The 13,890-nt window shown below is 43.9% G+C and overlaps 1 protein-coding gene across 1 annotated transcript; it reads right to left on the bottom strand.

Moving 5' to 3' along the window:
• Positions 1–901: 901 nt before the first annotated feature.
• GGACT (gamma-glutamylamine cyclotransferase) lies at positions 902–6,457 on the bottom strand. The gene is made up of 2 exons (XM_010728611.3): positions 6,436–6,457; positions 902–2,076 (listed from the first exon to the last, which is right to left on the bottom strand). The coding sequence occupies exon 2, from the start codon at positions 2,069–2,071 to the stop codon at positions 1,598–1,600; it is 474 nt and encodes a 157-aa protein (XP_010726913.1). The 5' UTR covers positions 2,072–2,076; positions 6,436–6,457; the 3' UTR covers positions 902–1,597.
• Positions 6,458–13,890: the final 7,433 nt, after the last annotated feature.

Below are 13,890 nucleotides of genomic sequence, written 5' to 3'. Positions count from 1 at the left end.
AAAGTGAGGGATTAGGAGTGTTCATAAAATCAGAGCTTTGGAGAAACTGAGGCAGAGACCGTGCAGCCTTTCCTAGGAATGTCCTTGGTGCCATCTTGCCTCCTCCAGAAGGGGCACAGCTCAGGCTCTGCAGGTTGCCCTAAACTGAAGCATGATGAAAAAGATTTACAAAATGAATATTCTGCTTGAAAAGCATTTCAGAGTTCAGTGTGCCTGCTGCAGAAGCACAACCTCTCAGTCCGGTTTTCTACTTGAATGGCAGCAATGCCCATTACTAATGAAGTTCAGGCTGGTTCCTTACCCTGGCTCCCTGTGCTGATCTCTGGCCATCCCAGAGCTCCTGCCAGTGAAGCAGAAGTACAGTACAGTTCTGAACAGTCCCCTTGGTACACTTCATTGTACTCTGGCTCACCGCACAACACACATTCCCTGCTCACAGTCTTGTCCCTGCAGCAGCTTTCTAAATTATACAATGTCAGCGTACCAAACGCTGCAGTTGAAGGAAATAAAAGGCACAGCAGTGCAACAACACAGCCACAATATCCCCAGATTGTACAGAAGCCAGCACAGTTGCTTGGGTCATGAGGACAGTAGTCTTTAAATGTTGCAGTAATCACATATAGATCCTTTTTTATTTTTTTAATAACACGATTAAGGATCTTTCCCCCCAGCAGAAAATTCAGTCTGCATACAACTGCAAGTTCTGCATGAAAGTGCTTGGCTCAGCGTCGCCTTAATAGTGCTCACCACAGCTGCAGCTGGTGTGGTGCAGTGGGCAGCTGAAGTCAGGTTTGCTTGGCTGGCCCTCAGCATCCAGATCCCAGTCACTCAGTGAACTGAAAACGGTACCTAAAGTGCTTACTTAGGATGCTAAATGAAACATATACGATTTTACAGGGAATTCTTTTTAATAATTCTTTAATATTTCTTTACAGTATCTCATAAAACTAAATGTGTTTTAAAAAGAATCACCTCCAGTTCAGAAAAAACATTATGAAGTAAGAATCTTTGAAAATCTCTTCCCTTTATTTCTACAGCAATGTTGTATTTTTCCCGACGCGCAGGCTACCTGTGTGGTCATTTTTCCCCCACAGACATTTGCTTGCTGCTTGGTTTACATTCAGTAGCCTACCATTACAGGACAATATTAGCTGTGCATTTTACTTTGCTTGCAGATATGATTTTTTAAAATCAGTTTTAGCTATTAGTACAATAACGTCATTACTCCACCCAGCTCATGGAACACACGTGATAAATTTATCAGTTCAGGTAAGAAAGAATTAATGTGTTCACCTGTCTTCCACTCACCTCGGCTGTGCACTGAGGTGAAGGGGTTGGGGGGCAGGGAAGAACATAAACCCCCTCACTGCTGTGCACAAGCAGTTATTTCTGCCATCACGCAAAACCAGTTAGGATGGGTTAGTGGGGGCACAAAGCTGTGCCAGTCTCTAGGCCTACAGCACTGCAGCACTAGAGCCAGCGTGCCCAGGTCTGGAAGGTTACAGATCTGGGGATTTAAGAGAAAGGCATTATGGGATTGCTGGTAGGGCTGCCACACAACACCTGCTTAGAACTGTCTTCGCAGGGCTGTGCCGGCTCAATCTCTGTTCTCTCGTAGCACGTAGGAGAGGCCGTGGGTCCCAGAGGAATCGTAATTGTCATGGTAGGGCAGCTGGACCCACTCAGGCTGGTAGGTGCTGGTGTTGTACACGAAGCACTCCATCACCCCGCTGCTGGCTGGTCGCACCTCGGCTGTGCCTCTCTTCCCCTCCCATTCCACCACTTCGATTCTCATCGTTGTGCGCTGGTACATGTCTGGGCAGCCTTCGAATTCGTCGAGGAACCGCAGCATCTGGTCATCCACAGTGTAAATCTCCCCTGCGATGTGGTGTCCCGTGCCCGGGATGTTGAGCATATAGGGGATGTTGTATTTCCCTGCAATCACCAGAGGGTATTTCTCCACCGTGCGACCCCTCCCTTGGTACTTCGCGATCCCCTTGGTGGTGTTGATCATGTACTTGTAGTTGGGCTGGCCCTTTTTAAGCGTGCCATACACAAAGACACGAGCCATCGTACCTGCAAAAGCAGCAGAGGGACAAAGGCGGATGTTACATATGTGACTGGCCTTCTCTAAGGAGAAGGTCTGATTGCTGGGTGCTGCTGTGTGAAGCCAGGAATTAGAATCAATGATCCTTACAGGTCCCTTCCAACTCGGGGTATTCTATCATTCTAAGGAAGCCACGCCAGCAGCCAACACAGTGCTGAGCTTCAAGCTTTCCTCAAGGTTTTTCTGCCTCCTTCACGATTAAATTGAAGCTGGGCTGCACGAAGTATGATGCCGTGCTCAGTAACACACCAAAAGCAACCCAGGGAGCGATCCCAGTGATAGGAACAAGTTCCTATTAGCACATCCTTCATGGAAGAAAATAACCAACCAACCAAAAAAACACCCCAACAACAACAAAAAGGCACGGTTCAGTTCAGCTACGCAAGCACCTTACTACATTGCTCTACTGCATTTATGGTTTAAGTAGCCAAGTCCGGATAGTGTTAAGACTGCAGAGGTAAAGCCAAAGGATGATTCTACCCCTCCTTGGCAGAGGCTCTGGTTTTAAAGGCTGTAGTGATGGACTTTTCCTCATCCCCAGGTCTGTGTAGCCCAGCACAGCGTGTGCCTCCTCTTCACCATGGCAATATTCAGGATTTGAGAAACAGCATTATATTCAGAGACAGAGGTGCCTAGTTTCAGTTCAAGTATCTTGTTTCATGGTAAAATAAAGCACAGTGGCATTAATCATCCCAAAGCAAATTAATGCATTCAAACTTGCCATCATGTTGTGCTGCATTTGCATCCATTTTCTGGTGAGCATTTTTTGTGTTAGTAATACCAACTTGGTTACACTCTCAAAAAAATCCCAAATAAACAGGAAAGCACAGTAAGAAGCACGATGCTTGTTGCTGCAGCAAGCTAACACTGTGCAAACTGGGACATCACTCAGCCCGACCATGGGGCTGCCTGTCCTGAAGGGGAATGAAAAGGCTGGAACATCAGCCCTGGAAAAACAAGTGTTGTGCTGCAGAATGACGTGGCCTGGCACAGGCTTGGGTTAAGTTCAACCTGTTGTAGGGCCACTTCGGGGATATGCTGAAGGCTTCCCGCAGCCCCTGCACCAGGTCCTGCTGGCTGGCTCTGCCTGCTGAACGCCGGCAGAGCTGGGGAGGCCACGTCCAGCTGAGCCAGGGCTGCTCGGAAGCTGCCGTTGCGAGCACAAGGATGTGTTTGTCTTGCCTGTTCAGGGAAAGGGAAAAACAACATTTCTCTTTGGTGCTTTCAGTGACTCCCAGCTGACAGGCTTCCTTTGCTGACTTGATGAGGGCAGGCCAGGCGACAGTGTCGTCAGGAACACCTTCACCCCTCTTGTCCGGGTGAGCAGAGCCAATGCTATTTCCATTTGTTTACCTTGGGGACGGACTGGGAGGCACGACCCTGTTATTTCAGTGCTAACAAAACTGGAAGATCCATCCTCAGGTCTTTTTTAGATATGCCCAAGAGCCGAACCACCTCTGCCTGCAGTCACTGTTTTGCACGTGTGCTAGCCACATCTTCTAAGCAGTCCCTGAACAATGTTGTTCAACATTTGTTTTATCTAGAAGCATAAAAATCTACAAATTGGCTTAAATGGGATAAAAGATTGGCCTTACTGAAAGGCAGAAACCACCCATACCTTCCCAGCTTTTCCTTTGTTTTTCACACTCTACCCTATTCATCCCTAATTCTTCCTGCATGGCAAGTGATGCTGATTTTGCCCTGATTTTGTCTCTGTTCTGCCCAACACAGCAGCGAGGCAGGTGCCTGCCATGCACCAACGACCAGAGGAGAACATGAAGCTCCGTTTTTTGTTAAACAACATTCAGAGTTTGAAAAATCTTTAAAAACTGACTGGAAGCAGAAAATTAATGTTTTTTTTTCCAGCTATTTATTCTCTATTTAGAAGCTAGGTCAGCTGGGTTATCCAAAGGGTACATTACCGGCCAAGACGAGCGTCATTTACAATCACCAGGCCTTTTAACCAGTAGCAAAGGAGCTTCTCCCTTTGTGAAGAAAGAGTTTCCCTCTGTAACAGAATAGTTTTCCAGCAAAAATGGTGCGTGCCTTTATTTAGTGGCAAACAGCTTTCACGTAAGGAAAAAGACCACACTGATTTGTCTCTGTGTTTTATCAGATATACTCCAGCGTAATCTATCCTTCATGACATAAATGAGTTTTTTCAGATGCAGCTCATTCCTTCACAATAAAAAGGACATTAATATTCAGATCGTCTGACTCCCTTTTATAAGAAAAATCATTACCTTTCAGACTGTGTTTTGAATAACAAACAGAGATCTTTCAGGAAGAAACTTGTCCCAGTGGGGATTGGGAAAGGATCAGAGTTAAGCACTGAAACATGCAATTAATTCCCATTAGGGGATTAGGGCACTCGTGTTCACTTTGAATCAGAAAAATGAATTGTGAATTAAATTGTTCACAACCAAGAGGTTACTTGTCAGAGTTAATAAGTTAAAAAATAAAAAGGGAAACCTAAGACATACATGAAAAGCTCAATACCGAGTGGCGCATCTGTAGGAAAAAGATATGCTTCATTTCCACTAAGCTAAGATCTCTCCTTACTGTACATCTGAAGATAAGCTTCCAAAAAGTTTTAAGGGAAAAGTGTTAAAACTCACAAAACTGGTGACAATGAAGCGCATATTTCTGGCTGAGCAGCCTCAGGCAGTTTGGAAGCCTCCCTTCAGATTGACAGCAGTACACCCAACACGCTACTGCTCGTCCCAACAAACCCAACCACAACAACAGAACTCGCTAACCCAGGGTTGGGTGTTTCAAAGTCGGGCTGGATGGGGGTCTGAGCACCCTGATCAAGCTGTAGGTGTTCCTGCTCACTGCAGGGAAATTAAACCAGATGACCTTTCAGGGTCGCTTCCAACTCAAATGACTCTATGATTCTATGTTCCAGCATGTAAGTAAATGAATTCACTGGCCAGGTTAAGTGGAGACTGAGGAATTGGAAACTTCAGTCCCAGGTTACACAGAGATGGCGCTTCCAAGCCCCAGTCTCCACAGCTGCAAGAAGAAGAGTGGTGACCAAACTTCCCCTTGCCCTCCATGACCACAGATGGTCCTGCCACCTGCCTGGGGTAAGCTCAACACGCTGCCTTTGCATATGTGTTGCTGGGTATTGCATTCTGGACAGACTGCTCCACACCCAGCGCAATTCCCAGCGCTCAGATCTGTGCTTTCGGAACGTCCTCAGCCACCTTGTGGCAAGGAGAGCAAAGAGCAGGACTGTATTTTTAGGGTCACTGCACAGAGGTTCAGCCAGCAGCAGCGTGTCGCTGGGCAGCTGGCAGTGCCATGGGAAAGCGGCCTTCCTCACTTAATCTGGTTTGACACTTCAGACCTCTGCTCATCTACCTCAGAGAGAAAAAAAGATAATAATAGGAATCAGATTCTATACTAGGTAGTAGGTGCCAGGACAAAACAAACCCATTCAAAAGGTTCTTTCATGAAATATTCATGTTAGAATCATTAAAATTTAACGGCGCGAGGAAATGCGAATGAGATCTGTATGTCATCTCTCCCAACTCTTTCTTTTAACTACGAAAAGCGGACGGCGGCCTGCTTGTGGGCAGCGTTACTGCTCCCTTTGCTATGCGGGATGCAAAGATCAGAGGACAGGGGGCTGCCTCGGGGTCAGGAAGGCAGGATGAGGATGTGGGGGTGAGCTCGGCTATGGGGCTGCAGGATCCTGGCTGAGCTGCTGGGTCCTGAACTGGGGGCACGGCCTCGCCTCCCAACAGCTCTGGCCATAAGCATCCTTTTTGCAGTGGTTCCAGCAACTATTGCATCCCAGCAGCTTTCTTGGAAAAATAAAAGAAGCAGTGTGTGCATCACGCTTGCTCTGCAGCCCTTTGTGACTGCCGTAGCAGTGGGTTTGGGTTTTATGTTGCTGAAGCTCTCCCTTGCAGCTCAGAAAGTATCCATTTCTCTCCCTCCATACAGTAACACTATTTTCCCTTGAGAAAAATTCTTAGCGCTGGCTCAGTGACCAGATATAGTTACACATTAATTCTTCAGAAGTTTCTTAAAACTGTAGGAAACAGGTGAAAAAACAAAATGCCTTGAACTTTAAACTTGAGCCCAGTCTGTTTGAATGAAGCGAGTTTTAAGGTCACTCTTCACTCAATGCTAACTTTCAAGCAGGACTAACATGCCAGAGAGGGCTCATGGGACTGCATCCTGTTGGGCCTTTGATGCTTTCATTTTGTTACTCGCTATTTTCTTTATAGCACAGACAAGGGCTTCCTGCCCGGGCCGACCCCTTTCCAACCTTGCTGAATACCTCGGAAAAGTTTATGGCAAGACACCTTTCTTACATTAACCACAGAGGCACCAGCGAAACGATGGCTCCTTTGAAATCCAGAGGTTATGGTCTCCTCGCAGCAGTTGTTCGCTCAGAAACTGTGAGGTGCTGGTTTGTAAAAACAAACAACAGTATTCAGTGACCAGGGCCATGTTGGACACTACCAGGCACTACCTGAAACGGCACTTAACCTGCTTCACAGATACTTTTCATCTCACCCTTGGACAGCTTATATCTCCAAACCACAAAAGGGCTGCACTGAAGTGTGAGGGTCCCAAGGATATTTGGGGTCAGAACAAGCAGCAATCACACTGCTGCTCATGTTCCTGGCACTGACTTGGCATCAGAGCCCATGTTTGTTTATATCTGCTTGAAACTCTTTGCAATCACCTTCAACTCTATCACACAGAGAAATCTATGCAGCTAACTTGTTTATTATAATATTTTTTTCTTTTCTTAATACCAGGAAGAGCTTAATTACCAAAGTAAATATTAGCAGCAGGTATACAGGGCTCCAAATGTCAATTGGATAAAGCTAGCACACACAAAACGATGCTGGGGTGTGATGCAGAAACATGCTGGATGCATTTTTAGACTAATTAACTTGCTAAACTTCTAGACAGTGCAGGGACAAGAGGGAATTGCAAGCACATGAAGAGGACAAGAGTAGGAAGAAGACAACGGAAAGACAAAGGATGTGAACAAATTGTGTTGGTAAGAAATAGCTGCCCCCACAATACTTTATGAGTATTGACTTTTTTGCCATAGGGTAATACCATATAAGCCAAAAGATTATTATATCAAGTTTTTGACACCACAGTTCAGACATTCGTGGGTTACAAAGGTAGTTAAAATGAGCTCAAGAAAGATCACTGAGAAAATATACCAAGGGCTCTTATTTTGAGGCACAGACTGAACAAGTTGTTCAGCTTGAACAGGAGCTAACAGGGCTCCTACACACCAGCTACGTATACAAGTGAAGATTTTACAGAAGAGATAAGTGGTTCTCTATATACACAAAATTTCTGTATGGAAAAATTAACTTAGACAGAAACAGCTTTCTAATCACAAAAACAGACAGGGCCTAAGAACGACCACAGTAAGTCACAACAAAAAGGAGCTGGTATTCCATGTCAGATCAATTTCAGATACCTCAGAAAGAGCCTAAGAACACAAATTGCTTTGGGATTTTTCCTTGCCGCCCGCTAGCTTCATCTGATGTCTTCTCCTCCAAGTGCTCTCTGTACACCTCTTCTGTGCCACCACTTTGTCAGCCCTTGACCTCTTCTAGGCTGAAGAGTCTTTATCTATTTCTGAGACAGAGAAACTGGAATTGACGTTGTCAAGGATGAATAAACCATCGATTTGTACAGTAATATAACTCACATTTCCTGCTTTGCTTACACACATTTTGCACTAACATCTTTCTGACTGCTGTTGAGCAATAGATTGATGTGCTGGAAGAACACTGCAATACCTCAACATCCTACTCTTTAGTGGCAACTGTTATGAGAAACATTTTCAAACAATCCAAGAGTACTGAAGTCTTCAAAACTAGCAGTCCTGAAAACAGAAATTTGTCCAAGCTTTCCTGGATACTACAGTTAATCTTGCCTAAGAGTAAGGTAAGAAACCAGATAACTTCTCAAAACTGTTCTCAACTTTATGTCAAGTACATGACATTTAAATCATATACACAGAACTATCTTTTGGGGAGAGACTTTTTACTATGGCCTGTAGCAATAGGATAAGGTGTAACAGTTTTAAAGTGAAAGAGGGTATATTTACATTAGATATCAGGAAGAAATTCTTCACTGTGGGACTGTGAGGCATGGGTGCAAGATGCCCATCTTGCTGTGGATGTCCCATCTTTGGAAGAGTTCCAATCCAGGCTAGATGGGGCCCTGGGCAACTTGGTCCAGAGGGAGGATGGGATTGAATGGTTTTTAAGGACCCTTCCCAGACCATTCTGTGATTCTCTATCTTTTGTCTGCATCTGTAGCTGTATTGGGTTTACACCAGGGTTTTGGTAGCAGGGAGGCTGCAAAGTGGCCTCTGCAAACAGAGTCCTTCCTCTGTATCACTTAGGGGTAGGAAGTAGAGGAGAGTGGATGGTAGGGAGGTGTTTGCAGTTTGCTTTTAGTTTCTCACTGCTCTAGTCTGTTAGTAACAGGCAATAAATTAACCCCCCCTATGCTGAGTCTGTTTTGCCCATGATGATAACAGGAGAGTGATCTCTCTGTCTTTGTACCAACCCCGAGCCTTTTTCCCATCCTACATTCCTCCTCCTGTTCTGTTGAGAGAGGGAGTGAGAGAGCTGCATGGTGGTATTTAGCTGCCCATCAGTGTTGAAGAACCCCGGTAATACACAGGCTTAAATTGTTTTATCTGCACAAAAAGTGACAGAGGAAAGAAAAAAAAAATTAAGTTCAAATGCCAGATTGCCATCACAGAAGAACAAGGTAGATGCTGCAGTCCTGTTGTGCTAGCCTTGCTCCTGGTAGTTTCAAACACCACTGTGAATTTGAAGTGGTTTCTGCAATTGGCATGCAGGGCATAGCACAGTGATTCAAACTGCTGACATCCTGAGGCTCAAATGCAGTCTGAAGCTGGGACGGGTTTTCCCAGACCCCAGCAAGGTCAGCACACTGATTTACATGCCAATACTCAGAACGTTCAGTCAGTTGTTTTCGATCGGGAAGAGCATCTCAGCCTGTGAAATGCAGCAAACACTCTGAGTACCTAAGCATGGGAACACATTTTTCTATGCTGAAAAGCTGGTGAGGGAGAAATGGAAGGGAGAAAAGATCAGGTCTGTGCTAGATTGCAAGGTGCCTTTCCACAAAGCGGTGCTGGAACAGGATGTGGAAAACACTGCACAGTAACACTTTGTATGGAGCAGAGAGATGCCCGGCTGGTCCCAGCGCAGCACTACCTGCTCTGCGGAGGCTCCCTTCCCTCATCCCTTAGGGATGTGGCTCAGCTTGGAGGAAGCTTTTAAACAGCCATCAGCACAGCAGCCTCCGTGGCCACGCACACCTTTCAGCTAGCCCAGTGTGGGTGATGCTCAGAGCCCCTGTAGCCTGTGAGCCCCAGGTGACAAAAGCATCCAGGTGGTGTCATCTCAGGCCTTGTCATGCAGTAGGCAGGCGAGACAGCAGCGAGTTCCTGGTGCAATGGTAAGAGCTGAGCAGGGAGAGCAATTCTGTACTTCCTGCAGGGTCTCATAATACTGAATTATTGTTTCCTTTTTCCCGGAAACCACCTACCTACATCGCTGTAGAGGAGTCACTGAAAAACAAACCTTTGATAAACTTAGCAGAAATTAAGGATTAGAAAATCCCGACAGACTTTTTTTTCCAGCCTATGATTCCTTGGGTAGGTGACTTCTAAGGGCCAAAGAAAGGTAATTCACATACATTTATAGCACTCATGTATATACATAACATTTTTATGCAGAAGAACCATGCTTTTCTTGGAAAATGTTAGAGGCCCACAAAAAACAAGAAAGATTAAAACCTCCAGTAATGGAGGATCCAAAAGATTTAAATGCAGCCACTATCTCAAGTACTCAACCAGGAAGAGTACAAACAGCACAGGGTAATGGCCAAGCACGTTCGCTGTGAAGCAGGGACGTACAAAAGGGTGGCTGAATAAAATGGCATAAATATACTCATTAAAAAAATACAGATTAAAAGTATTAATATGAGTGTACGCATATCACTAGCTAGCACTGGGAGAAAAGGCCCTTCTTGACATTGAGGACAGGTGAGGTCAGTAATGAGCACAAAAAGAAAAGTAGAGTATTCAGAAAATACGGAAGTACATTTTTTATATTACTGTTTGCTATGACAGCTCTGAAGCAAGTCAGACCACTGATGTGGAGATGGCCACTAGACAAACACTGGAAAAGATATAAAAAAAATAAAATTAAAAAAAAATTCAACATATCCTCTTTCTGTGATATTTTCCTTTCATTTCATTTAAACTTATTCAGGTCAATTTTGTTTAAAGCTAAGAAACCGATGACGAGGGAGCCTTGTACCATCCTTTCACACTGTGAACAAAACTTGTAAGAAAGAGTAATATTTAACACATGAAATACAGGAAGAGAAACAAAGCACAATTCACCAACAGCCATTATTTTATTTGCCTAATTAATTGAATAACTATGCAAGTCTTGCTTTGATGAGTTATGCATATCAGGTAGTTTTATATAATAAAAAGACTTATTTTTCTGGTAGTGAATTTCAGCTCGCAGCTATACATGTCGAAAATAAAAACCTAATCCATATCTCACCACTAAATCTTTCCCCACCATTTTCTAGTATAATAAAAGGCAAAACAAAACAGATACTCTCATCAAAACTACAGAGAACCAACAGCAGATGTATGTAATTACTTCAGTCCCACTGAGGCATATCACTTCTGTTTAGAAATTAGTACCAAGTTTACTATAAAAAAAGTCGTATCACCATGAAAAGAAAACTAATGAGTTATTTCAACTTTCCCGATCTTGATTTTTGTTCTCCAAGAAAGACCTGCCTTTAGCATCAAATGGCAAAGCATTGTTATGTAGAAGTAAATACACTTCCTGGTGCTGTATCTTCTACGTTGAAGAAACAAATACATATTCTGGGACCATCTGAAAAACCTAAGTAATGGCACTCAGCAAGGCACTGGTGCAATTGTATTCAGCTCCAGAAGACATACTAACCAGAAACTCACATATCCTCCTGCCTGCTGGAAACAAAGATAAGCAAGAAGACAAGAAATCCATTTGTGCCCTGGATGCGTTGAATGAAATCCTTCCTTTCAGGTAAGGAGTGGTTTCATATCCGATGGAACAGCTGACATAGTGATCTTCAAGAAGGAATTTCTGATCCTAACTTGATGAAGGAAGGAAAACAGAATCAAGTATTAGCAATAAATGAGGAGAATAATATGTAATGTGGTTTTGAATGTTAAAAAAGCTAGATAAGTGTCTTAAAAAAAAAAAAGCCTGTTTCTTCCTTAGACAAGGACAACATGACCAGCTTAGAGTAAAATATTTAATTTAGTATGAAGCAAAATTAGGACTGGAGCAAGTCATTGAAAGGACTGTATATGAAAAGTGAGTTAAGGGAAGATTAAGATAGTTTCCTTTAAAGTACATACAGTCAGCACAGGGAGAAGTTACTGTTCAAATTCCTTGGCAATCAATGCTATTTTATTTATCAGTGGCCCTGCCAAATCAAGCAGTTGTGTCCCTGTGAAATCAGTGCATGACACATCCTGAGGAAGAGTGTTTGCTACAGACATTTTAGACAGCCTATGAGCTGTGCAATTGAAATAAGATGTTGGAGGTTAATAGTTGCAACAGCACAAGATATCATCCTCATCAGCTACAGCAGATGCCTACGCAAGCCACCAAGAAACAGCTTTAAGACACAGCTAGAATAACTATTTAAAGGAAACACCATAAAAGGTATTGGTAGAATCTTAGAAAACTACACCCAAGTGACCTCATCTACATGCAGAAACATCAGCGAAAGGCACAAGTGCACAGACTGATGAGTGATTTGCTTCCTTGATCATTCTATTATTTATTTATCAGAGTTAAAAATAAAGAGAGTGAAACAGCTTAGGCTTTCAAATACAGACTGTTACTCCTCATACATATACTCTTTGTACGCTTGTGAGTTTTATCTTACAGCAAGCACCTATTACTTCTTTTCCTGTAGTTGCAGATGTCTGCATTTGATGACTTGAAGATTCTAGACATCAGAAGTGTTTCATATTTTCCAGCAATGGATAATTTTGTGAAGGACTGTACTTTTACCAACCAGGTGTTTTTCATCCACAATATGTTCCTGCACCATGACAGAACGAAGTAGCTGAAAAAGCATTTCTTTTCCAGGGGGCAGGGAGATTAAGAACATTCTAGAGACATAAGTATTCAAAGTTACTTGAGTGTACATCAGAAAAAAATCATACCTTAAGGTATTCAAATATCTAAGAAAGTGTCTCCCTAAATCTCCTCATCAAACTTCAGGTAAGGGAGATAAACAATTATCCCCCTCAACTCAGCACTGGTGAGGCCGTTCCTTGAGTACGGTGTTCAGTTTGGGCCTCTGACTACAAGAAAGACATTGAGGCCCTGGAGTGTGTCCAGAGAAGGGCAATGAAACTGGTGAGGGGTCTGGAGCACAAGTCTTATGAGGAGCGGCTAAGGGAGCTGGGATTGTTCAGTGTGGAGAAGAGGAGGCTCAGGGGAGACCTCACTGCACTCTACAACTTCCTGAAGGGAGGTTGTGATGAGGAGAGGTTTGGCCTTTTCTCCCAGGCGACAAACAGGACCTGAGGAAATGGCCACAAGTTGTACCAGAGGAGGTTTAGATTAGACATAAGGAAGAACTTTTTCTCTCAGAGAGTGGTCAGGCACTGGAATGGCCTGCCCAGGGAGGTGCTGGAGTCACCGTCCCTGTTCAAGAGGCGTCTGGATGAAGAGCTACGAGATGTGGTTTAGTGCTTGTGGTAGCAATGGTAATGGGAGGATGGTTGGACTAGATGATCTTGTAGGTACTTTCTAACCTTGTGATTCTATGATTCAATCTCACATTGCAGAAAGAAGCAGACAAGGCTGGAACAAGTGCTGAATGCCACAGGCAAAGGTCTTCAGATGTAGCCAGTTTTTGACTGGAGCAGATCCCAACTGAAGGTGATCACAGATAGTGTATACTTTCAACACATATAAACTTGGGCTTTGATAATTTTCTTTGTTCATAAAAGGAAAACAAAATCGAAGAAATTTCTTAAGTGCTTTTCCCAAGGTCTTAACATCTGCCATTCATCCACTCCTTTCCATTGGATACTCGTCTCAGCAAGGTAAAAAGTGCAACAACTTTTCTTAGCATACCTGAGCTGTGAAAGATCTTGCTTGTTTATTCATTCCCTGTTTTGATCCAAGCAACAGGTTTTCTGACCCACATCATGAGACTGGGCAGTCCAAGGGCTAAAATGAATCGGTGTACAACAGCACAATACAAAGTCAAGGCCATAGGGCTAAAAGCATGTTACATCCAGATCAAAGGCTGCAGTAGCCACTCCATAAAGGAAAAAGCAAATGAAAATTGACCATGAAATCATAAAATATCCTGAGCTGGAAGAGACCCATGTGGATCATTAAGTCCAACTCCTTGCTCCACAAAGGACAACTGAAAAATCAGACTGCAAGTCTGAGAATGCTGCCCTCACACTTCTTGAACTCCAGCAAGCTTGGTGCCATGACCACTGCCCTGGGGAACCAGTTCCATTGCGTGACCACCCTCTGGTGAAGAGCCTTCTTGGGATTTCCAGCCCGACCCTCCCCTTATGCATCTTCGTGCCATTCCCTCCTGTCACCAAAGAGAAGATATCAGTACTGCTCCTCCGCTCCCCCTTGTGAGGAAACTGTAGGTTGCAGTGAGGTCTTTGCAATGAGGTCTCC

Source organism: Meleagris gallopavo, chromosome 1 (assembly GCF_000146605.3).
Source record: "Meleagris gallopavo isolate NT-WF06-2002-E0010 breed Aviagen turkey brand Nicholas breeding stock chromosome 1, Turkey_5.1, whole genome shotgun sequence".
NCBI classification, from domain to species: domain Eukaryota; kingdom Metazoa; phylum Chordata; class Aves; order Galliformes; family Phasianidae; genus Meleagris; species Meleagris gallopavo.
Note: the sequence above shows the minus strand (reverse complement) of the source record. Positions and strands in the feature narration are given on the sequence as shown.